At 33.5% G+C, this 27,238-nt stretch overlaps 1 protein-coding gene across 1 annotated transcript in view; it reads right to left on the minus strand.

The window, feature by feature from the left end:
* Positions 1-27,238, minus strand: part of CEP290 (centrosomal protein 290) — an 84,851-nt gene that overhangs the window by 28,160 nt on the left and 29,453 nt on the right. Inside the window, exons 20-36 of the mRNA XM_032416189.1 lie at positions 26,383-26,547; positions 25,862-26,011; positions 24,117-24,232; positions 22,783-22,885; positions 22,462-22,692; positions 18,782-18,955; positions 14,531-14,642; positions 12,772-12,977; positions 11,659-11,810; positions 8,351-8,462; positions 7,246-7,701; positions 6,570-6,734; positions 5,329-5,436; positions 4,974-5,108; positions 3,724-3,990; positions 2,977-3,084; positions 2,142-2,341 (exon numbers count right to left, since the gene is read on the minus strand). Of these exons, the coding sequence (XP_032272080.1) occupies positions 2,142-2,341; positions 2,977-3,084; positions 3,724-3,990; positions 4,974-5,108; positions 5,329-5,436; positions 6,570-6,734; positions 7,246-7,701; positions 8,351-8,462; positions 11,659-11,810; positions 12,772-12,977; positions 14,531-14,642; positions 18,782-18,955; positions 22,462-22,692; positions 22,783-22,885; positions 24,117-24,232; positions 25,862-26,011; positions 26,383-26,547 (2,960 nt within the window). The remainder of the gene's footprint in view (positions 1-2,141; positions 2,342-2,976; positions 3,085-3,723; positions 3,991-4,973; positions 5,109-5,328; positions 5,437-6,569; positions 6,735-7,245; positions 7,702-8,350; positions 8,463-11,658; positions 11,811-12,771; positions 12,978-14,530; positions 14,643-18,781; positions 18,956-22,461; positions 22,693-22,782; positions 22,886-24,116; positions 24,233-25,861; positions 26,012-26,382; positions 26,548-27,238) is intronic.

The raw sequence follows: 27,238 nt of genomic DNA on the forward strand, positions 1-27,238 counted from the left end.
GAGGTTACCTCAAATAATCAAATTGTGAAAATAGGAGGTTTTACTAAAGAAAACACACAGATCTATAATTTCCTAAGGCACATTAAAATACACGTATCAATGTGCACACTGAGAATAAAAGTATAATTTTAGTGAACATGACGTGATAAGGTAGAAAATGACTCAAGTATTTTATGTGGCAAAAATTCATATATATACAAGGGTATTTCAAAGGATGGTTATTTTCTACACCCAGGAATTATATTCAAAAGCACAAGCAATTTTATATACCAAAACATGACAGAAACTTACTACACCAAAAATAACATTTCATGTATAAAATTTAATACAATGGGGAAAAATAGATTGAAAAGATACCAAATAGGGCGCCTGGGTGGCTCAGTCAGTTAAGTGTGGGACTCTTGATTTCGGCTCAGGTCATGATCTCAGGGTCATGAGATCGAGCCCCATATCAGGCTCTGCGCTGGGCGTGGAGCCTGCTTAAGATTCTCTCTCTCCCTCCCCCTCTGCCCACCACCCCACCCCCATCCTGCCCCTGCCTGGGTGCAGGCGCGCACTCTCTCTCTCTTGCAAAAAAAAATAAATGATAATAAAAGAAAAGATACCAAATACTATTGCTGATTCTCTTTTCTTTTAGAGAATAATTTCTTAAAGTGGTAGCTTCTTAATAAAGCAAAAGTATTAATTTTATCAGAGATACACTGGATAAGTAGGTTAAGAATAAAAAGTTCTACTAACAACTTCAGAGCTGGAATGGAATTATAAAGTCAAGTAGTTCAACTTTCCCCTTTTTTCAGATAAGAAACTGAGGTCCAGAGAGACAGCTCTGTTAGGTAGTAGCCAGACCAGAGCTGTGGAAGGAACGCCCTCAGGTAGAGTCCCAAGTCCCTGAAGGGGAATGATGGAGATGTGAGCTGGGGCAAGGATGGTGATGATAATAAAAAACAAAACAAAACAAAACAAAACAAAGCAAAACAAAAAAAGCTACACATTGTAAGCCCGGGAGCTCAACATCCTGACTTTGTGGCTTCCAAGGCCTTGGGCCTGACAGATCACAAGCCACAGGTGCAGAACCTGTGCTCTCTCCTTCCACCTCTTCCCAGGGTAACCCCTAGACTCACTATAATGTATTTGCATTGTGGGCACAACTTCCCCCCACCCCCCCTTGAGAAGGGCTGCCAAGATGGTTCTGGTACAAACCTTGTAGAGTCAAAAACTCCCCCTCTCAACCTGCAAGAGGACTTTCCCAAATGACCAGAAGCAGCCTCCATTAGAGACCACCCTGCTTATGTCACAGCAACTCCAAGCCCAGAGAAACCCAATAATATCATTTCAAAACAACCTAGGGGAACATGCCTGCTCTCCCACTTTCACTTTAATAAACTGCTTTGTGCTTGCTACTTTCCTTCTGGCGGTCTTTATTCAAGCGCTGATCCCCATGCAAATATCTTCTCATGGGGAATCCCAGGATGCAGACCTCCACTCACACAATGCAGACACTCTCTCATTCCTAACAGTTCTACAGTGATTACAAAATACATGAACTATAAACCTATTTTAGGTTTAAAATCTGTATTCTGATAAATTGGTTGAGCAATATTTAGAATCTCTAATACAGAGAATGAATCTACTGTTACTATGATTAATTAACAGAATAATTTTTTCATTCAAGAAGTATTTACTGAACCTCTATTATGTGCTAGAAACTGTTATAGGTATGTAAACAAAAGTTTTTATATTTATATATTACTTTACAATTTTCAAATTACTCTCACATACAGTATCATTCGGCCTCCATAAAGGAGCCAGGGTAACTACTGTCATTTCCATTTTATAGATGATGAAACAGGATGCTTTAATTAAAGAGGTTAAAAACGAGATTCTAGAACAAGAATCTTGAGCTGGCTCTTGGGCCAGACTGACTAGATTCAAATCGTGGCTTTTCCATCTCCTCTTAAGGTATGTTAGGGTTCCTATATGAAAAATGGGGAGAATAAACTACGTCATAGTCCTGAGGATAAAAATGAGATAATATCCATAAAGCTTTTAGAACAGTGCATGACACAGCAAATGCTTACATTTGTCCTCACGACATCATTATTACCATTTGCCTATTTTTATAATACATTCCTAAAACTTACCTTAATTTGATATTTTCAAATTCTTTGATTTTTAATTCAGTGATTTCTTTTTGTCTCTCTAAATCTTGAGATACTTTTTTTAGTTTGACCAAAAGTGAGGAGAGAGAATCATCTTGTTCTGCTACTGTCTGTTCCATCTCAGCCAGACGAATAAAATGTTTGTTGGTTGGAACTGGAGTAGGGGATTGTTTTATTAAATCCTAGGAAAAATGAATAAATTAGCCATGAGCATGTATGACTCAATACCATACTTATTCCATAATTTTAATTTGCCTCCTCAGATGATCAAAATATAATATCTAATCTAAAATTTAACGATATTTAATAGCCAATGACAAGACAGGAAAGAGAGATCTTATTCTTTGTATTCCCAGCATTGAGCAAAGCACCTCCATGTAGTGGACGATCAATAAATGTTGACTGAATTCATGAGTTAAGGCTCAAGAATGCCAAGATTTGCATGTTAGGAGATGAAAGATAGGCCCTTTCACACATACAGAAGACAAAGATCAAAGGAAGCAAGTATGAACTGAATTCAGAACATGAAAAGTGGTTAGATATTGGTAAACTCACAATGAACACAACTTGAAAAGAAAGACTGAGGTCACATCATGCAAGGTTTTGAGTACATGGCTAAGGAATATAAACATGATTTTGTAGGCAGCAGTGAGCTACTAAAGATGTGGATATAGGGAGAAAAATGAGCTGTGTTTTTAGAAGATTATCCCAACAACAAAGGTAGAATGGCTTCTATTCCAAAAAAAAAAATCATGAGAGCTAAATTTACAATTACATGGTCTCAAAAATCATTAAAAAATAGAACAAAGAATCTTACCCAAGCTGTTTGTTTGAATTTATTGAGTGAACTATCAGACTGTAGTTCTAATTTATGATGAAGAATATGAAGGTCTTCCTCATGCTTCTTAACAATTTCTCTTTGCTCCTGTTTATAGCAAATCAAAACTGCATCTTAAATTATGACTTAAGTAAATTCACATTCTAAAGATCTTAAATATTTTATTACCTTTAACCTTCCAAAATCCCTATGAGATAGGGGAGGAACAATCTCTGCAAACACACACACACACACACACACACCAGTATGCATTCCCCTAGTACATGTTCAAAATGATAAATCCAGCCTTAAATCACAACTTATTCTTAATATTAGAATAATATGTATCCATCACCTTTTAACTTGTTTCTAGGAAGTTTTTTAAATATTAGATTTTCCCATCAACGTTCTAGCAAATTGGATTGTCACTGACTACTAGTGTGATAGATTTCATTCTAACTTATTGCCTCAATCTTTACCTATAAACTCAACTGATATTTTTCAAAATCATAACGGTTGCACCATGACAGCTATTCCTGGTTTAGTTAGTCCATGAGAGAAAGATAGACATATACAAACTGCCAGTTTTACTGACAGATCTGTAATCCAATCATGTGAAAGGAAAAATTCTGAAATAGAATCATTTGAAAGCAAGAAACGAACTACCACTTCAGGGCAGAATAATATTTGGCATTTGACTAAAAAACATGGTAATAAATAAAACAGCATAGCATAATATAAACATACCTCTCTGGCTTTTTCCAGAAGATGTTGATACTTCTTTAACACTTCTTCCTTTTGATTTAACCTTGCTTGCATATTTGCAATGGTCTGCTGAGCAATTTTCAGTGTGTGCTGTGATTTTGGCTCTATCTCTTTTCTGCCTAGTTCAGCTATCAGCTTTTCACGTTCTGCAGTGGCAGGCAATCGAAGCCTCAGTTCATTGATTACTTGGTCCCTTGACAGAATATTTTGCTCTGCTAACCGTAGAGCAGATTCTTTTTCTTTTAGTTTCTGCAGTGATCGAATTATAATAAAATTATTAAAGTATATTTTTTCTTTTAAAAATGCTTCATTTGAATTTTGGTCAGATTAATTATAAGCAAAAAAAGGAGTTTCACTTTATTTTTCACATCATACTTATACTGATGATACTATATTGATATTAATAAGGTTATATTTCTTATATTTCCATGTGACAGCAGTTATCTGCACCCATGTTTTATTTATTTAGAAGATTATTGCATGTGTTATAAACTTCACTGTTATGATGAAAATAAAATTTAATTAAGGTACTTTATTTAGCTCTTACAGTTTTAGAACTAGAAATGTGTGGTGATACTAGATTTAGAAAGGAAATGTAATAAATCATTCCTTTTATTTTGGCCCATTGACTATCAGAGCCCTAGAAGAGTAGTCCATAGAAGTCAGCTGAGTATAAAAATTGGAACTTTAGTGGCTTAAGTCAATGAATCACCACTATAAAATATGTAGTTTATTAAAATAAAACAGGAAAAATGTTTACTCTTCAGTAGGATTAAGGCAGATATTTTAAATCAAGTAACTCAGTGGCAGTTCACATAAATGTCAAATCTTACAATTACCGAAAAAAAATCTTAGGTTTCCTCAACTGATTAAAAATGGACAATTTTACTTACAAAATTTTAAAATGCATTTATAATGTTTAGATGTAAACCAAAATGAAAATCACCTTCAGTTTATATTATTTTCTGTAAGTATAATGTAAGTATAATGCTTATTACTACTGATCAGTGTGCCCAAAAGTGACAAGTAGTGATTAAATGGGCAGTAAATTCAAATTAGCCATATCTGCTGTTCTTTACTGGCTATTAAAAATATTATAGTAGAGTAGAAAAGGAGATTGGAATTAGCAACAGATTCATAATTCTATGCTTCACCTCTGTTAGAAAATATTTAGAAAATTCCACAAACATATCCAATAATACACAAATAAAAATGCAAATCCTTCTAATTACCTCTTCTAGTGATTTACAAGTTGCCCGTGTTTCTAGGATTATTCGAACATTCTCCTTAATTTTTCTTAGAGCAATCTCAAGTTGATTTGGAAGGGGCAAACTAGGGTCTGGCACTGATCCTGTAGCTTCTTCAAACTATTAAGAAATAGCATTTTTTGGGGAAAAAAAAAAAGCAGTTACATCATTAAGAACAATACTGTTACAACTGTATGACAAGGACATAGTTAAACCCCATTTATATTTGAAATATAAGAAGATAATATCAATTAAAATTCCATCTGACTTTAGAAAACATCTCTGGGGTTAACATCATAGGTCATGCTACAGAGTAGCAAACAGAATTAATCATTCATACCTTTTGTGCTGCTTTTAGTATTTCATTTTGCTGATGGTCAAAAATGTCTAGTTGACGTTCCAGCTCAACTTCTCTTTGGTCCCAGGCCATCTGCCTTTCTTCATGAAACTGTACCAGACACACACAGAGACACTCACCAAGCATATAACAAAAGTGTTTATATACATTTTCTTATTTAATCCTGACAACAACCCTTTGGGGTCACTATATTCTCATTTTATGGAAAAAGGAAGCAAAGTCAGAGAGATTTAAGTAAGTAATTTGCCTAAGATCACAGAGATAGAAGATGAGAAGTCAGGATTTCAATCTCTCTATGTACCCATCCATCCATAACATTTAATGACATGTACTACGTGCTAAGCATTAGTCGAGGTAATATGAACATAACAGTAAACAAAACCAAGTCCCTTTCACCATGAAACTTATGTACTAGTGAGGGAGAGACAGTCAATAAATAAATATGTCAGAGGGTGATGAGTGCTGGAGAAAAAGGAATCCCTACTTAGGGAATCCTGATGGTAGGATTTACAGCTGTATACTGGGTGCCTAGTGAAGGCCTCACTGATAAGGTAAGACATTTGAGCTAAGACTTGGAAGTAATGAAAGCATAAACAATGCAAGGACCTGAGCTAAGAACACTTTAGGCGGAGGGAACAACATAATTTCTAAGGCAAGCAAGCATGAGCTTGGTGAATTTCATCTGTCTCTAAAGTATACGTGCTTTACTCTACCAAGCTGCCTTCTACACTCCATCAGTGAGAGCCAGTTGAAATTCGTAACTGTGAAAAGTCAAATAACTAATATCGAAATAAAAACTAACTTACCAACTAAATTTATGTGTTGTTCCTTTTAAGTTTAAAACTACCATTACAGGGTGCCTGGGTGGCTCAGTTGGTTAAGAGTCTGCCTTTAGCTCAGGTCATGATCCCAAGGTCCTGGGATAGAGCCCCGCGTTGGGCTCCCTGCTCAGCAGGGAGCCTGCTTCTGCCTCCCCACCCCGAACCCTGTGCTCGTGGTCTCTTTCTTGCTCTCTCTCAAATAAATAAATAAAATCTTTAAAAAAAATAAAACTACCATTACAATATAAGTAAATACAAATTTTTTGAATGCCTTAGAAAATAAGAAACAGTATTTTGTAAGAAAAATAACAGGAGCTATATTCAATTAAGAAAATAATGCAATTGCTCATGCAATATCCTTATGTTTAGCAACAAAAGAGCAAAATAAATATAAAATGAAACCTTGTTCTGCTGCACAATTTCCTCCTCCAGACTGCTGATTGTATGCTCATATTCAGAAATTATATTATTCAAATATTTTATTTCTTCTTTATCCTTGACTAATTCTCGATTTAGTTTAAGCTCTTGAAGACGAAGTTCTTCTATTTTCATATGCCAACTGATTACCTAAACATTTACAAATAATATGTACAAATGTAAACACTACCTATATAAATATTTCTCCATTGATCCTAATAATTTTAATTGAAGTTAATATATATTCTATAAGATAAAAATTATCCTTTGTTGAGGCACAAAGTTCATTTAGAATTTTCATACTCTTCTAAAAAATATGTGTGACCTTAATATAACATTCTTCAAATGTTTCTGTAATGTTTACAAATAACTAAAGTTAGTATTTAATTAATACATATAAACTTTTCTAGAGTGTTTAAAGTTCTTTGATAGTATACAATCTAAGCCTTTCTACCAAAACCGTTGTTTAGAAGAGTCTCATTTTACTTTTACAAATAGACATTCAAAAAGCCAAAACTCTTAACTTATAAAATCTACAATAATAACTTATAATTGGAATTTTGGTCATATAGTAAGCATTTTTCAGATAGCTACATATTAAGAACTTAAAATTACTATGTAACTCTTTTGGAAACACTGAACTGAAAAGTCCATGTTTTACCTTTTGGGCTCCCCTGGCATCCTTTAGAGTGCTTATTAACTCTTCCAGCCCCTTTAACTTTAATTCCATTTCCATTGTTTTGTTTTCCATATTTCTATGCTCTTGTTGAGAATTTTTCATCTCTTGCATTATCTTCAGTTTGTCGTTTTGTAATTGAATCATCGTTTTAGAGAACTTTTCCTGTTGTGCCAAGGGTAAAGCTCCACTAAACTGTCGTCGTAGAGACTGAATTGTCTGGCGCAGGTGTTTTGCTCTGTTTCTCCCCTCCAAACGGGCATAATAGAGAGCCTGTTCTTTTTCATCAAGTTTCTGCTCTAAACGCAAATTGCAGGCCTCTGTCTTCTGTAGTTTAGATGTAACTGACTCCAACTTACCAAGAGCAGTAGCCTCACTAATTTGAAGGGAGACGATGTGTTGGTGCAACTTGGCAATCAGTGCCTTTTCATCAGACTGCGCCTAACATAAAAAAGTATATATTTATAGTCAGTTTCAAGTTTTTCTAATGACACTTATCATGGATTTAAAAACACAGATTACTAAATAAAATTTTAAAAAGTGTGGTACATGAGATCCTATAAAAATCTAGCCTAGCTTTAATTAAATTAAATTTTAATTATCAAAACTTGTTAAAGAAAAAAAACCCAGAATCAAACATATTTAAAATCCAAATCTGGCATCTAACTTTAAATAAAAGTTGGCATATTACTGTTTTTTTCACCTTCCGTACATAAATAACAATACTGGTATAACACTAATGTGGACCATTTTTTTATCCTAAAAAAATTTATAATGACAGAATATGTGTGTGAAAAGCTACATATTAATACAAGAGAAAATACTGTTATCAAAGACTAACCTAACTATTTCTCCTCAGGCCTTAACTTTGATTAGCGGCCAGCACAATGTATTTGTAGGTATTTAAATGCTTTTCTGTATCATGAATGATAATTCAAATTAAAGAGTTTTTCTAATCAGGTTACAATTAACAAGAATAAGAGCTTCTATTTGATATATTCTCTGATTAAAACTGTAAAATGGCCCAACATTTAATGTGAATTTAGGAAAAAGAAAAAAATCTATTTAGAAGAGCCAATACTGTACCTACCTGATAGTCTACCAGTTGCATTCTGACAGACTCTACTTCCTTTTCCCTGGACTGTTGCTGTGCATTCAAAATTTCAACTTGTCTTTTGGCAATATCAGAAATCTCTCTCAGTCTAGGAAGTGAAAAGATACTTCAGGAACAATCAGGTACATTTTCTAAGTAAATACCAGTATTTCAGATTTCTAGACTCTTGGAAAAGCCGCTAATTTCCAGCATCTTAGTATCAAATACTAAAGCAGAATTTCCTCAGCTATTTCATGAAATATAATTCCATGAGAGGTTAACATGTGTTCTGTTAAAAAAATACCATTCCCAACATCCCTCTCCCTCGAAAATTCATAATACATAGTATTGTATGAAATGTTCTGAGAGGTTTTAAAGTAAATTATCTCAAACTATACATCTACAGCATTTTCCAAATCTATATGGCCATAGAACTCCTCTCCCGCACTTTTTTCATAAGATACTTATTATCCTAGTTTGGCAGAGCTAGAATGAGGTGTGAAGTAGGTTTATTTGACATAATTGTACAGTTAAGAATACAGAAATTTAAAATTCCTAGGTTCCCTAGGTGGATTAATATATGTTTTAATTTACAAGCAATCAGAAATGTGAAAAAGAGGGGCACTTGGGTGGCTCAATCAGTTAACTGTCTGCCTTTGGTTCAGGTCATGATCTTGGGGTCCTGCCTGGGATCCAGCCCCAAGTCAGACCCCCCCATTCAGCAGGGAGTCTGCTTCTCTCTCTGCCCGTCCCCACCGTTTGTGCTCTCACTTTCTTTCAAATAAATAAAATCTTTAAAAAAATGTGAAAAAGAAAGATTATATGCTTACTACAGTTAAAATGGGGGAAGCTTGATGGTAAATTATTAAATTTCCTACAAGACTACTATTATAAGAGCACAGAGGTAAAGTAAAATGCATTTTACTTTGGGCAAGAATAATTTTAGTTCACTGTGATAAGTCAGGTTTCCTCACATTGATTAGAAAGTCTCATTGCCAGTTACGTAAGTTTTAAAAATTAAAATATAATAAAATGAATAATTATAAATTAGTTTATTTCAAAAGGTGAGGTCTATGAGGTTAAGAGAAAGAATACCAATGGAGTCCTTCATAGTGAAATGGGCTGAGAATAACAGACATTCCCAAAGGGCTATCAAGGCTCCAAAAAACAACTTTATGATGGGCAAGCCATAAAACCCTTTTCATAAATAATTATTTGTCCTTGAGAAATCAACTTATGGCTCCTGTTACCTTTCTACTGAAATGACAAAAATTATCCAGAATGAGTACACAGCATCTACTTGGCACACAGTATTTATTTCTTACATATATTTTGTGTTCCAAGTGAATACATTATTTCCACATGTAAAATAAAAATCACAATGTTACTTTAGGGTTATTAAGTATAATTATGTGAGTTAATATATGTTTAATACCTAGCACAGTACATAGTACTCAATAAATGTAAACTGAAGCAAAATCTGAATTTTTCATATTTTTATAGCAATCTTATAGAACAAGTAGAAGAGATAGATACTAGTACTCTCTTAAAAAAGTGAAGAAACTAACATTTATTCTATTTTTTTAATTAAAAAATATTTTATCACTGGGGCACCTGGGTGGCTCAGTTGGGTAAATGTCTGACTCTTGATTTCAGCTCAGGTCATGATCTTAGGGTCATAAGATCGAGCCCCACATCAGGCTCCGCAATCAGTGTGGAGTCTGCTTGAGATTCTCTCTGTCCCCCTCCATGTCCCTCCCCCTGCTCGTACTCTGTCTCTAAATAAATAAATAAAATATTTTAAAAATATACACATTTTTACTGCTAAAAAATGCCAACCATCATCCGAACTTTCAACAAGCCATAATCTTTTTGCTGGTGGAGGGTTTTCCTTTAATGTTGATGGCTGCTGACTGATCAGGGTAGTGGTCGTTTAAAGTTGGGGTGGCTGTGGCAATTTCTTAATATATTTATTTTACTGTATTTTATTCCAGTATAGTTAACATACAGTGTTATCCTGGTTTCAGGTGTACAATATAATGACTGAACACTTTCATACATCACCCAGTGCTCATCCCAAGTGCACTCCTTAATCCCCATCATTTATTTAACCCAATCCCCCCCCCAACTCCTCTCTGGTACCCATCAGCTGTTCTCTATAGTTAAGTCTGTTTCTGGGTTTGTCTTTCTCTTTTTTTTCTTCCTTTGCTCATTTGTTTTGTTTCTTAAGTTCCACACATGACTGAAATCATATGGTATTTGTCTTTTTGTGACTGACTTATTTCGCTTAGCATTATACTTTCTAGTTCCGTCCATGTTGTTGCAAATGGCAAGATTTCAACCTTTTATGGCTGAATAATATTCCAATAATTGGAATACTGGAATATTATTCCACATACCACTTCTTTATCCATTCATCTATCAATGGACACTGGGCTGCTTCCATAATTTGGCTATTGTAAATAATGCTGCTATAAACACAGAGGTGCATGTATCCCTCTGAATTAGTGTTTTTGTATTTTTGGATTAAATACCTAGTAGTGCTATTACTGAATCATAGGGTAGTTCTCTTTTTAACTTTTTGAGGAACCTCCATACTGTTTTCCACCAGTTTGCATTCCCACCAACAGGGCAAGAGGGTTCCTTTTTCTCCACATCCTCGCCTTCTCCACATCCTTGCCTTCTCCACATCCTCGCCAATACTTGTTTTTTGTGTTTTTGAGTTTAGCATTCTAACAGGTGTTAAGTGATATCTCATTGTAGTTTTGATTTGCATTTCCTTGATGATGAGTGATGCTGAGCATCTTTTCATGTGTCTGCTGGCCATCTGGATGTCTTCTTTAGAGAAATGCCTGTTAATTTCTTCTGCCCATTATTTGTTTTTTTAGGTGTTGAGTTGTATAATTCCTTTATGTATTTTGGATACTAACCCTTTATCAGACATAAGAAATTTAAATTTAAATAAATTAAATGACTACCACACTTTCCTCCAAAAAAATATCAGTATGTGGAAGAACTAGGCTGCACAGGGTCTGAATTCCAAGTTCAGTGCTTTCTGCAATACTATTCCTGGACTCTGAAAAATATGAATCTTGGGAAGTTATTTCCTCTTCAATATTATTATCTACGCCTGTTAAAAACTAATCTTGTTAATATTATTTAATCTTGTTCTTACAAAAAAAGAAAAATAAAAACGACCAGTATCAATCCCACGAAGAGTTTTACCCCAAACCACTGTAATTAGGTTTCTTAAAGATGAATTAGAGTAGACACACCTAATAACTGAAAAGTTTGGATGAACTTACTTTGACACTTCAACTTTTAGTTCCATTTCACTCTTCTCTAATTCTAGAATCCGTTGCCTATCAGCATCACTTACTGTCTTGCTCACACTATCAGCTAATTCATCTCTTAACATCTGTTCCACCTTCTGTGCTTCCAAATTGATTTTGGTAAGCTAAGAAAAAAATAACAAAAAAATGTTCAGATATATCAGTTTTTGGTGAGGTTTTCCCTTTCAGTTTAGCTTTTACCATACTGCAGTTCTCTTTACTTGGCATTAGGCAAGCCATACTGAATTGGGTGTGATGAAATATTAAGAATAAATTGAAGAGGGTAAAGAGAAAGAGTCAGGAACACATTATAAAAACTCTGGTTATACACCAACCCACCAAAGTCATTTATATTAGACAACTCACAGTCTAATATTTGAATCTCTGATTTTCTTAAATTTGTTTGAAATGTGGTGCATGTGTTATACTTTACTTCAATTATATCATCTATAAATAAATACAAATGAGTTAATAAAATCTTATTAATATATATTTAGTGACTCAGTTAAACAAAATGACATATGTTTAAAATATATACTAATTCTCAAAAAAATATACAAATTCTCAAAGTAAACATTACAAGAGTTCTTTCTTTTTCATCATTAATTGTTGAATATTTGCAAACTATATTTATTGCCATCCAATTTAATATTTCTGACTATATCAAAAAAGTCTAAAATTTACTATTAAAATGTAAAGTCCTGAGAGCAGAGATTACTGTCTATTTTGTTTCCTGCCCTAACACCAGCCCCCATACAGTGTCTGGCATGTGACAGGCACTCAATAAATATTTGTTAAATGAATGGATGGTAGTGGAAGGGAACACCATTATTAAGCAAATAATACCTTTTTCCATTAACTCTAATGTAATGCTGATGAGAAATAAGAACTTATTCACAGAAATACCTGCTTTCTTTTTAAACATTTCAGATTTAAAAATACATCTTTTATTCTTTTATATATACATTACATGAAGCACAAGCACTGTACTACGTTACTTCAAAAATACAAACTAATCACTCACAAAATACAATGTCTAACATGACTAATTCTTACTCTAGTTGCATGATAAAAATTATATCAAACCTCAGCAAATTTGGTTTCCAATTCAAAATTACGTTCTTCCATTTGCTTTAATGAAGTCCTCACATGTTCATACATTTTTTGAGAGTGTTCAGCCCGCTGCCTTTCATTTAATTCCTTCATCTCCAGCATAGTGATTTTTTTGGAAATAGAAACAATTTCACTGTTGGTTATTGATTTCTTTGCCTTATCCATGTTTGATTCATTTCCTATATGCAACAATACTAAGTCAATCTCAAGCTGTTATCAAAATCATATCCCAAATATTTTAGCCATTGTAGACAAGGATGCAATAACATGGTTCCATGGAAAACACATGAGCCTTATTATGACAGACCTGGATTCCAGTCTTAGCTCTAGTCCTGTTTGGATACTGCCTATCCTGTTTCATCTCCCTGGAACTTACATTCTTCATCAGTCATATGATGATAAAAATTATTCCTCATAGAAATTTAGGAATTTCTATAGGCAATCTAGCACTTAATTAAAGAGAGATAGGGTAAAATGAACAGAGAACTTACCACAATTGTATGTAATACTCTTTTTTTTATATCTTAGGATATAAGATACCTTCTTTCATGTAGAAGCTACATGGAAGTCAATTCACTTTTAATCTCTTAATGAATTAAAAATTGCATTTCTGAAAATAGCTTCTTTTAGATAATGTTAGGCCCAATGTTAGTCTTCACTAAAGTACTACATGTCCCAATTACCAATTTAAAAAAACAGCTCTCTTTCATAACAGAAACTCTGAATAGCATTAGAGATCTAAGGTCTAGAAAAGAAACATATAAAAACACTTTATCCAAAGGAGCGAATTTATTAGAAAATTATAAAGCACAATGCTAGTAAGATAAAAAATTATTTAAATACCATAAACCAGGATAACCATTTGAAAAACTAATATGGAAAACCCTATCAGGAGGCACAAAGATTTTACTATCCTGTGAGACAGTAGTACCTCTGTTAGATACACCTGAAGGTGTTCACTGCAGCACCACGAGCAATAGCAAAAATAGGGAAACCTAGTGATTTAACCACTGCAACAGTAAGATATTGCATGAATATCTGTATGTATAAGATGATGAATAAAACAGAAATATTTTGACATCTCAGTGAATATAATACAATGTTAAAGTATATATTTTTTCCATTAGAATCAAACTTACATTTTATTTATTTATTTAAGTTTTTATTTAAATTCCAGTTAACACACAATGTAATATTAGTTTCAGGGGTACAATATAGTAATTCAACACTTCCACACAATACCCAGTGCTCATGTAAACATGGATAAGGTGATATAAAAAATAATAATAGTCAAACTATGGGTTATATAAATTCTTTTCAAAAATTTTTTTATGTTTTATGGTGACCTTTTAATTTAAATATATCAAATGATGCATTCCCAATAGAACTTCACACACGGTGGAAAATTCCTAATAGTACCACTAAAATATAGTATTTAAAAATCATCACTAGTCTTGACTGTTAAGTGGTTCAAAATAGCTAATGCTTAGTCATAATTTTTTAACATACATGATATCACTAGGAATAAATCTAATTAAATAACTAAAAATCAAATTTTGGTAGAGATTAGCACAAGATATTACTCATCAGCTGCCTGCTAAATTAACTGTTAGGCAGAGTTCGTTTTTATCAAAATACTTCCTTTTCACCGAATATAGAAAAGGAACTATATATGAAAAATATTCACTGTTAGATCTTCATCATTTTATATTATCAGAGTCCTAATACTTACCTAATTTAGTTTCTTGCTCCCAGGCTTGTTCGATAGTGTAAAGTTTTTCCTTGGTAATCTCCAGTTCTTTATTTATAGATTCCATTTGTTCTTTTAGGGATGCATTTTCACACTGAATAAAACAGAAACATCACTGAGAAACTACACTGTAATTCAGGCTAATACCACAGCAATGATATTGCCTTAACTTTATATAATATCTCCTAAAACTCACAATCTAGTTTTTTTTAAACAAAATTAGGAGCTCCCCTACATGTAATATATACATACAAACACACATACACACACACACACACATACACACATGGAGAGAGAGAGATATACACATACCTAAAGAAAATACTATTTTAAAGTAATCATCAAAATCTCGTGTATCCGATCTGTGGCTTCTCAGCATTAGCTTCTGCCGTGTGCATTCTGGCCAAGCTAGAATACTGAGACTTTCACAACCGTAACAATGAAGATTGCTCACTTCCCTGTTTCACACAAATAGTTACTGAGCATCCCTAGCATGCTATCAGTGAGGTGCTGCATGTCCATGGTGAAAAGAAACACAATATTCTAGCCTTCACAGGCCTCACCATTTGGTGTCTGTGGGTATGTGTGTATGGCAGGAGTCGGGGAGGGTGTGGAAGGCAGCAGACAGTGAACCGGTAAGCAAACAAAATAATCATTAAAAATGTAAAGATCTAGAAAGATACAAAGTATGGATTCAGAGAAAAACAAAAGGAGTCAAATCAATATAAAGCAGTTAAAGAAGGTATTAACTCCTGAAGAGGTGGTATTTAAGCTGAAAACTAAGGTATTAGAAGGAGCCAGTCTTGAGAAGGAGCCAGTCTTGAGAAGAAACCAGCCAGGGGAAGGGCTGAGGTACAGACAGACCTGGATACTCGGATGCAGGACTGAGTCTGAGGTGTTAGAGGACTTGAGCACAGTCAGCAAAAATAACAGCGAAAAGTGCTACGAGGTAAAGTGGGAGAGATACCAGAGCCATACCGGGCCAGGCATGGTATGTCAAGATAAGGAACTGGAATTTAACTTAATATATAATAGGAAACCATAAAGATTTTAAGGAGGAAGTTTTAAACAATCATTCTGAAGGCAATATAGAGAATAAATGAAGGGGTACTCAGGAAAATCAGAAATTAGGAAGATATTGTAAAGTCCCGATGAATAGGGTCCTAGCAGTGAAGATGGAGAAAAGAGGACACATATGAATGAATTATATTCAGGAAATAAAAGCGACAGGGGAGAGAAATGACTAGAAAGCAACTCTAAGGTATCTGCCTTCCCTGAGTAGGTAACAACAGTGCATACTGAAACAGAAAAGACTATGAGAAGAACAGACATCAGGAGATTATTTTGGATAAGTTACATTTGAGATCCCCTTGAAACAGGAGCTGTAAAGTAGGTAATTCCATTACAGCACTGAGAAGTCAGGCTGGACATATAAATGTAGGAGTTGCCACATAAATTTAATATGCTCATTTATTCTTTGTTTTAACAAACAGAATGCTTATTGTATGTCAGGTATTCTAAGCCCTGGACTTTAATGAGAAACAAATTCTATCCTAGAACTTCTATTGTGTTTTTTGGGGGGGGCGGTAGTTGGAAAAGAAGCCAATATATAATACAGTGTCAGGTAATATGTGTTATGAAGAATGATAAAACAGCATAATGAGGTTTTCTTTAAAGGATATTTTATAATAAAAAGAAAAGCAAGATAAGGGAATAAAACATGACTTTCTGGTAAAAGGCACAATTACAACCTAGGTCTAGGTAGTGTAAATACATAGGAAAACAACAAAGAGGGATTAGAGTGTTTTAAACATCTTTCTACCCCTTTTTTTCTCTTAAATCCTGACTTCCAAGGAGAACTTTGGTCTTGTTCCAGATCCTATTCTCACCCCCACCCCGGCCTTCGCAGCGCACGCACGCTTTTACCATCCTCCTCTCCAATCTTCAATCGTTCTCTCCCTATTCGCTCTGAATTTTCTTTCCTAACTGGTGATGTATTGTATGGTGACTAACATAACATAATAAAATAAAATTCAAAAAATAAATAAGTTTTCTTTCCCTCTCCCCTCAAACTTCATTGGTCTCCTTTATTTAAAAGAAAAAAAGTTGGGGCGCCTGGGTGGCTCAGTTGGTTGGGCGACTGCCTTTGGCTCAGGTCATGATCCTGGAGTCCCAGAAATGAGTCCGCATTGGGCTTCCTGCTCAGCAGGGAGTCTGCTTCTCCCTCTGACCTTCCCCCCTCTCATGTGCTCTCTCTCTCATTCTCTCACATAAATAAATAAAATCTTTAAAAAAGAAAAAAGTTGATAAAACAAATCTTCCTCTCGATTCTACCTCAGCCCATATCTATTTCTCTTTTCTTCTGTCATCAAATTTCTAGTTTTTCGAATGGCCTTATCAGCCATTCGAGTTTTGCATTTTCTTATTACCCACTCTCTTTATATTCGGAAATTTGATTTTCATCACCTTTTCTCTCAAGACCTAATCACCACATTTGATGACCTTTGCACCATGGCTCTACACCATTAATCACTCTCTCAAGGTCAACATTTATTAGCTTTAACTGTGTGCCAAACAGGATGCACTAAACACACAAAAATGAATTAAGTAGAGTTCCTGACATCAAGAAGCTTATATTCCAGTCAGGGATGCAGACATATCAACACTCATAGTATGATGTGATATAAATACCAGAACTAGGTACAAGACAGAGAACTAATATAAACAGAGGGACTTTGTCTATAAAGATACTTCTGGAAAAAAAAATGTCTAAATGAAGTTTTAAGCATAAACAGAAATTCACTGAGCACATAAGCTGGGGTGGGGAGAGTTTTCTAGACAAGGGAACAGCAGGTACAAAGGAACATATATAGGAAAAAACACTGTGTTCCAGAAAACTAGCAGTTCAGTGTCAAAAACATAACTTGCAAGAGTACTTACAGCAACACAGGAGATGACATGAGGTAAGTGGGGGCTAATCATGAAAGGAATTTGACTTTTATTCTTTAAGTGACTAACAGCTGTTGATAGGTTTGAAGCAGGGCATCACATGGTCAGGTTCATGTTTAGAATAATCACTGTAGTGGCAGTAAGGAGAAGGTAATACGGGAGATAGGGATAGGAGTAATGGCTATCACAATACACATAATAAAGAATAAAATGAAGACACTGCCAACAGGGATAAATATATATTCAGAATTATAATCGAGATGCAGGAAGGAAAGGAAGGGATATAATTCAAATGCAAATTTTTTTAAATTTTAAGGAAAGATGAAAAATATTCTTTGAAAAAGTAGATAAATAAAAGTTAAAAATTACTTATTGCTATGTTATCTACATTAACACATTTCTTACATAGGATTTTCAAATGCTTCAGAGGAAGAGGGCACAGAAAATGAAAGATGGGGAAGAAGTAAAATAAATTATTACCACATCTAAATATTCAAAATTTTCTATAAAAATTAACATAATCATCTCTCTTTAGCAAAACAGTAAAAAGGAAACTGATCATGACTACTTATAGTTAGTATTAATAAATAACTCAGATAATTTTGTAGGAGTCATTCAAAGCTATTTAAAATGACATTTGGGTGTACTATTGATTGTGTCCCTCTACACAAGTACAACCAATGAAGCCTCAAAATTAGACCTCATTCCTGTCCTAGGAGAGGATCACAAAAGAGAACAAGTCAAAAGACGTAAGCCCTTATTTTTGAAGAGGAAGATGAACAAAACAGGAGCTGGTTTTGCCTACTGTTAAAGATATGGAAGTCAAGTGGCTAAAAGAGAACTACAGAGGGTTCTGGGCCATATTCACATATTTTTTTAATGCAACTTATGATACTTCATCTTACTTTTTCTTATCTGTACAATAAGAAAGGATGGGAATTTCCAGAGTTCATCCATGGTCCAGGAAGAGCCATTCTTGGATATATCATCCCAAGGAACATAATAAGCCAAGGACTGTAAGAAAAATATTTGCACTGGGTTCAGGGGGAAGAGAAAGGGATGGGTACTTAATGATGCTTCCTCTTTTGGTTATATTCCCTATCTGGTTCATGCCCCTTTTTCTTTTTTAAGTGCCTGGGGAAAAGAGGCTTGATTCAATAAAATTATGCAAGTGGACTAAGGGAGGATGACAGGATGAAGTCATCTGGAAATCATTCTGCACCTACTGGTATCACCCAAGAAAAACAGCTAACACTACAAGGTTCAGGGACCACATAAACTTACCTCTAAGTGTTCCAACTTATTTGTTCTTTGAACCAGCATATTATCTTTTTGCAAGATGTCCCTGTACTTTGCAGTCAACTCATTGTATTGTTTATTGGCCAATTCTAGTTCAGACAAAGAAACACTATTATCTATAACTTTTTGGAGAGCTGCAATCTTGAAAGTGGCCATTTCCTATGTAAACAAGGATACACTGAGTTAAGTTGGTGTATTTTTTTCTGGTGAAGCATAATATAATACAGCTAAAAGCAAAACAGATTTTAGAATCTTTTTTTTTTAAAGATTTATTTATTTATTCGACAGAGAGAGACAGCGAGAGAGGGAACACAGCAGGGGGAGTGGGAGAGGGAGAAGCAGGCTTCCCACCAAGCAGGGAGCCCAATGCAGGGCTCGATCCCAGGACCCCAGGACCATGACCTGAGCCAAAGGCAGACACTTAACGACTCAGCTACCCAGGCACCCCTATTTTAGAATCATTTTTTTTAAAAAAAAGATTTCTCGTGTATTAAAAAATATTACAATAATTATTTCTTTCATATAAGAAATATTTAGAAATTTTAAATAATAAAAATAAAAATGAAGGGAATCCTTTCATGACTATCACAGTAAAATGAAATTCAATTAATTTCAGAAAAGCACAATACACAACAGCAAGAAAATGTATCACTCAGAATGTATCTCTGGATGGCTTTTCTAAATTTCATAAGATTAAAAAAATTTGCCTTTAGTTAGCTGAATGGCAAAATTAGCATCACCACATTACGATTTAGCTATTTCTGCTTATTACAGTTACACAGAGTAGCTTTGTAAGAAAAGAAAACCTTTGGTTCACATGAAGGAAATAATCCTTGATGAGAAAAAAATTTCTCTCAATCATAGCTATCTCAAATAATATGAAAGACTTAAAGTTACTTGTTTCATGTTCTACTCATCAGCCATACAACTATAAAAAGTCACTGCTCAAAGACACTGTATTAACACTAAGAAGAAATATCTGAACTTTTATTTCTCTCTAGGTACGTTGAAGAAGTAGTGCAACGAATAACCAAATTTATAAAGTGAGGAAGATAAAGAATTTACGGTTAAAATTTCTTGTTAAGTAGAGTAATGAGGGAAAAATATTTGTAATAGTGGTTCACATCTCATTTTGACAGCTTCTCTTTTCCATCCAAGTAAGTATACGTTATTCTACCCTACCCCTGGAATTTGGTTTCACACTTTCTTTGGATGGGGAGGAGTTTCCTATTTCCAGTCCCCTAAAAATGCCCAATTTTTGGCTTCCCAACTGTCACGCACCAGCCCCCAAATACAGGTTGAACAATCAGGTTGAGGAGAAGAGCATTCTAGTTCTGTTTTCCCTTCGATCTCACACACTAGCTATATGTGCAAAACTCCAAGAAAAACACAAAAATTTTTTAAAAACAAAAACATTTCTTAAGACTCAAAATTTCCTTATTACATGTCCAAAGAAAAATAGCTTTCATTATTTAACAAGTTCCTTTTTCCATCAGCGTTTAGCTTTAAGATCACATTGAAAATAAGTTTGTTAGCATGACAATTTCACCTATTATTAAAAGCAAATAGTAAGGAACTCAACTTCATTTTAATTCTACTTTGAATTCTTTTGTGTTTATATGATCCTATGTAAATTTGGACATGTAAACTGAACATGTACATGCTTAGAAGGAGCTATATAAAACAAGATGTAAGGCAAGGTGTAAAAGTACAAACAGCATGCCATGTCCTGTGTCTGTTAATATCTTCAAAAAGAATCATTAAAAGGATAATCAGTTACCTATAGCAGGTAGGGCAGAATGGAGTCAAAGTATAGGGAACGAAGTAAGATTTCTCTGACTGTATGTTTGAAACATGCAAATATTTTATATATTCAAATCAATTTAAAAAAAGAAAAGTAACCTCTGAGTTTGAAGACAAATGCAAAACAAATGAGCCTAACTATATATCAAATTTATAGCATAAACACACAAAGAAAATTATTTCAAGTTACTGTAGAAATATATTACCTTGACTATACATCCTATTGAACGATATTCTAAAGAAAATAAGAACTATAAAGAAATTTTAAACTAAATCTGGTAGCATTGCTGCTGTTGTTAATACCAATGCAAGATTATCTTCAAATTAATGTGTGAATATTATAGGATAGAGCGATTATTTTAACGTTAATAACAGATTTCCATGTAAGAAAAAGGAAATACAAGTACAAAATCAAAGGCCAGTAACAACTCCATACCATTTCCTAACCCCATTATATTAAATCTGAACTGGAGATAACAATATTAACTCATGGTTTTAGTATACACGTATTTTCCTAATTTGTCCACTGAAAGGGACCAGTAGCAATGAAACTTCAAGAACAGTAACATCTAGTGACCAGTTTTTGGTATCTAAATGCCTTTCCCACTAAAAAGAACCAGGGTTCTTTAGAGTAATGGTATATTCCAAACCTGGATAAAAGTATATAAGGTAAATCTTGAACATCTTGTTGTGCCAGAAAACAAACCAACATTTGAAGCTTGGTTCAAAGATTATTGGATTATTGTCAAAAGGAATCAAGAGCCGGCTTTAAAGGGCTCCCACTGGCCAAAATTAAGACTAACAAACAACGACTAAGTGTGTGAGTCTGTAATGATACTGAAAGAAGAGAAAGCTGGGGAGGTTGGGCAAACAGGTAGAAGCAGAGTATACCAACTCTGATTTCTGAGGACTAGTCATTAAAAAGAAAGAATGAAGCTTTCATCTTGTCTTTCTAGTAGGAACTATACTTCAAGATAACCAAATAGGCTGGGCTAATGAGGAAAAGCTCTTTATTTTACAAAGGACTATTGGCTAATACATGTAGAAAACATAATATAACTAGAAAATAATTTTTGCAACTCCTAATGAAATAACTGCATCAGATAACAACAATCATTAGTGGCTACTAATGCCATCAGGAGAACTGGCAAAGAACTGGTTATTTGCATGGTACCAAAATATCACCAGTTAAATCACTTACTAATAGAGATACATTGCTGTTTGCCTAAGACAATAATCACGCATGAAATATGGGACTACCAAACATTCCATCTCTTGAAGTGATGCAACATAAAGTAGAACTTATAAAGTCCAATGGATTATGGATGGAGTATTCTAATCAAAAATGTTTAACCTGACATATCCAAGGCTTCAAAGCTTTTAGTAAATACAGTGAATAGAGGAATAAGCAAAATTACGAAGAAAATAATCAGGTAAATCTTCAACATTTTTCACAGCAGGGAAAAAAAAAACAAAACAGGAGATTTTATGAATATTAAAGACTTAATGACACATAACATCCAAATACAATTCAGGATCCTTGACTGGATCCTGGAACATCTGAGGAAATGTGAATATGGCCTGGACATTAGATAATTAAGGCAATTATTGTCCATTTTGTTAGATGTGATAAAGTTATTGTGTTATGTAAACCAAAAAAGGCTTTGTTTTTTAGAGATGCAAACTAAAATATTCAGGGAAAAAATGTCTGCAATTTATTCCTACAAGGAACAGATGAAGCAATAATACAGAATGTTAATAAATGTTAACTATTAATCCAGGTGATGGTTGTTCATTATACTATCTTCTCTTCCTCATACTTGAGAAAGTTTTTATAGTCAAAAAAAAAAAACCAGATGTACCTTAAATCGTTGCAAACGTCCAATTTTTTCACCAACTTCAGCTTCCATTGCTATCAAGTCATTCTTTTGTTTCCCATTTTCTTTCCTAAGCTGTCGCTCCATTTCTACTAAAGTGGTATACTGTCTTATGAGTGATTTTTCATTCACTTGCAAGACTGTGATTTTTCTACTATTTTCTGAAAGTGTTTTTTTCATTTCATCCGAATCCATCTGAAGAGCACTGAGCAAATTCTGCACAAAGACACATTTATATTACTTGTTGAATGTGGCTATCTTAGTCTGTATGATATTGTACACTGATTTTAAAAGAGTTTTACTTACATTATATTCTTTTACTTTTATAGCGTTTTGTTGGATTTGATCCTCTAGTTTTTTCTTTTCCTCTTTCACTGTTTCAGATTCTATTTTCCAGGTCTCCTTTTCACTTAAAAAAAAAATAAAAATGACAATATAATAAACCTAATAAAATATTTAACTACAGGAAAACAAGAGGCATCACAGCTACTGGTATCCGATAACAGAATATCTCAAAATTCCATTCGACAAAGATTTAGCCTGGAAGTTCTATTTTTATTAAATAAATGCAATGTAAAGAAATTATTTTATCAAATTACTTTCATTATTTCATGAGACACAACTCTACAACTGTTACAATAAAACAACTGAAGCTGAATCTTACAACATTTTATTAATAGAAAACAAATAGGAAAATAATCAACACTCCAAACTAATTCTGGAAATTAGTTCCCAATATTTTGACCCTACTCTTAAAACTTGAGGGTTAACCAGTTGCAAAATACTTAGAATACAAACAACAGTAGAAATCACTTGACTTAAAAGAAGGTGTGTAAGGCACTGTTGCTTACCCGAGAGACATTCTACAGTCACCTGCAATCTGGCTGGCATAAACAGTTAACAGTTAACAGTTAAACACTGAATGGCTGAGACTTGAACATATGACTTGGACAACTCATTAGCCCAATTCCGGCTAATGTGATCTGAGTCAAAGTCTGCTTTGCTAGAAGGTTCTGGAAAATTTTTTTTAATCTAAAAATAAAAAGTTGTGTGGGAAAAAAAAATGCCTCTTCTACAATGGGCATGGTTCCCTCTCTCTTGAACTCCTGCATCTATTTTATAAACCATAAAAGGAGATAATGACAACCCTTAAACACAGCCTACCCTATAATTACCTTTGGGTTTCTTGTTAGATCACATAATAATTACCCTTCATGTTTAAATCACCTTTGATCTGGTATTCAAATGACTTCTAAGAAAATTATTTGGTTGATACAAATGAAATAGCAGAGATAAGGAGAAACATTAGTTACCAACGAAAATATATCAATAATGATGACAAGGATGATGAAGAATGATGCTAACAGCTGACATTTACAAAATGTTCACGTGCCAGGACATTTGCAAAATGTTCATATCTGAGCATTTTCATGTAACAATTCAATTAGATTTTGTAACAACCCTATGCAAAAGGCATTACTATCTCAGAAATTTATAGATAAGGAAACTAAGACATAAAATAGAAGGGAAAAGGTATGAGGGAAGGGTAAAATAAAATATCTAAGTACTTTCTTACATTTCTTTCATCATTAAACAGAATATGCTGCAATTACATTATAAAGTTTTGCTAACACTTATACCTTAGATATTCCTTATATAATAAGCTTTGCTGATGACGAATTACTGCAAATTTTCTGTTATAGTCTTCAAGAGAATCTTCTAAATTCTTTAATTTATTTTCTTTACATTCTAGTTCCTAAAAATTGGTTTAGAAATAAGAATGCAAAAAGAATCAGAATATATTTTAAATTGGAAAGTATAAAGTCATAGTCTGACAAGATTATGGAAAAATATATAAAAGAGAATATAGTTACCAAATTCATTAGCAGCACAGATAATTTCTATATTATCTGCAACATCTTAGTTTAAGGCATATGGAAGGAGGCAATATGTATAAAGAGAAGTACTATAAAACTGGTAAAATTATTTGTATCATATTTGATAGTTTCAGTAACCATATAAATGATCAGATTCAGTGGTTATAAACTTCCTCTTGTCATTCAGCCTCACATACCCTTTTGTGAACATATCTGTTTATGCCTCCATTCAAACAACGCTTTCCAATGACTTCATTTTATAGACAAAGAAACAGACTTAGAAAGATTAACTCAACATTAAAAAGCTCATTAAAACTACACTTGGTAGCCACTGCTGAGCACATATGGCAAGCCTGGTGCCAGGTGCCTTACATACATGCAAATCCAACATTTAAAAAGTTAGGTCTTGTGTGGCTCCGAAGGCCTTGGCTACATCTAGCACTCTTAGGACTGGAAGTCCAAGTACATGTTTTGTCGCTATGAACAGGTTTTCAGATTCCCAACTGGCGCTCTTTAATCTACCACAACGCCTTTCATATATTTTTTATATAAAGATGAAAAAAATTGTCTGAAGCAACATGACAACGCCACACTACTTTTACTTGTTGACAGTGTCCCTATACTACAGAAGAATAAGAGAAGTCATAAAGAGTGCTAAAGTTATAAATTTAAACGTAATGATATAACATGAATTATAAAGTAGTATTTTAACAAGTGGTAAGGTTGTTCCTCCCTGACTTAGATAACATACAAATTCCAATATTCAAAAAAAGATTAAAGTAATTTTCAAATACAAAAACAAGTATTTAATAATCATAACTCAAGTATATTCACAAAGGGATCATCTAGGAGATGGAAACAGTAGTGCTTATAATCAAAAACATATTTTCATTGATTCCAAACACATTTTTGTAATTGTATTTCAAATGAATGTGATGCTATGGGCATTCACACTTCAAGTGAAATAATAAAAAGTATCTCTCATTAGGCCATTCATAATGACCACAATATAGGCAGCAAAACTGACATACACAGGGAAAGCACTACCCTTTCTAATTCACTAATTGATTAACTAACACAAGTTTAAAGGGAAGAAATACATTAAAGACAATTTTATTTTAAAACTTTTTCTAGTAGTTAAACCAAAAAAGGAACAATTTTAATCATTTCACTAAAAATTGTATTGGACTTTATTCACTTGAATTGCTTTTCCAACCAACACTAAATATAAGTGCTCCCCTATTTATACATTACCACCTTAGCTGCATGTTATTCTACCTGTTAATCATGTTTCATGACACATATATGCACAAGATATGTCAGCATGCTTCTTATATAGATGAATGGAAGGAACTGCTTTTATTCATAATATTTCATTTAATATCAAAATCCAATAAAAATATATCTCAATGATAATATTCTAAGGAATACTCAAAGGAATATATGAAGACTAAATTAAAAAAATACTATCAACTACTTTTGTTATTCACATGCAAAATTTTTACTACCTGTAAGATATGTATTAAATATTCATTTTGAGAATTAATAATATTGGCACTAGATGGTGCAATCCCATCAGGTAAGTCCACTCCTTTAAAAACAACATTTGATCCTTCTGATTGCCGTAAAAGAATGGTCTCTTTTTCAAGATGATCTACCTGGAAACAAACAGTTCAGAAATGGGAGTCACATCTCTTACAAGCAAAGACATATTTAAAAGCAGGTAACTTTTTCTTCCTACTGAATATTTTTAAAAAGTAAATGTATGAATGCCCTATCAGGCATTAATTAAACCATACTTGAAATTCTATTTAGAAATACCTACGTATAAACTTAGAATTTTTGTATTCTTTTATGTTATAAAAGGTACTTATTTCCCACTTACTTAAGAAAAATCCAAAAAGGAGTATTCTTAATGTTGAATTAATTCAAGAAGCATTTTCTCAGTCTTTTAGAAAAAATTAAAAGTTTCATATTAATACTATGCTCATAATGCTTAGCATTTTCTATTATTTAATAATATTCTCACCTTTAAATTTGCTTTTGCCAACTGCTGAGAATAACTGATTGCCTCCTTCCGAGATTCCCTGAGCTCCTGTCTTAATTCTTCATTCCTTCCAGTAAGTTGATCAACTTGGGCTTTCAAATGCAGATTGGCATCAAAGATTCCTTCTGCATTCTTTGATTCTATAGCCTAATATATTTAGATTATATTGAAAAAATGTGAAGCAAAATACTAAAATCATAGTAAAAAAAAAAAACTACCTTTTAAATAAAATTCACATTTAGGCATTTTACTCTTCCACTGACAGGCATAATAACAAAATATGCCAAAACCATTTCTTATTTATGAATCTAAATTTATAAAACTCTAGATTAACTTACATGAGTATTACCAAGCGTAGTAATTACCTCATTATAATATTTAACAAACATTTAGCTAATTTTAGTAGACTGATAGACTAGAAAAACAACTGAAAGGGAGTAAGACTAGGGTTCAAATCTTAACCAATCTCTTACTAGCTCAGCAAGTGACTTAAATTCTTTAAACCTTAGTTTCCTTATCCCTAAAGAAGAGGAAATAATGTTACATCTGTCCACTTTACAAAGTTTTTATACAGTCAAAATGAGAATTTATATGCAGATACTTTGAAACTATTCAGCATCCATATTTAAAGCATGATCAAAGGAACGAAATAGTTACTACATTTAATTAAGTGAATTTTCCATTGCTTCCTCTCTACACAGTTGAAGCATCTATGACAAAAAGGCAAAGTATGGTAACAAACTACTACCCAAAAGGGCTGGATAAGCAAAAATAGCATGTCATATCAGATAAAGGGCTAGTATCCAAAATCTATAAAGAACTCATCAAACTCAACACC

This window comes from Phoca vitulina, unplaced genomic scaffold, assembly GCF_004348235.1.
Source record: "Phoca vitulina isolate PV1807 unplaced genomic scaffold, GSC_HSeal_1.0 scaffold19, whole genome shotgun sequence".
Taxonomy (NCBI): domain Eukaryota; kingdom Metazoa; phylum Chordata; class Mammalia; order Carnivora; family Phocidae; genus Phoca; species Phoca vitulina.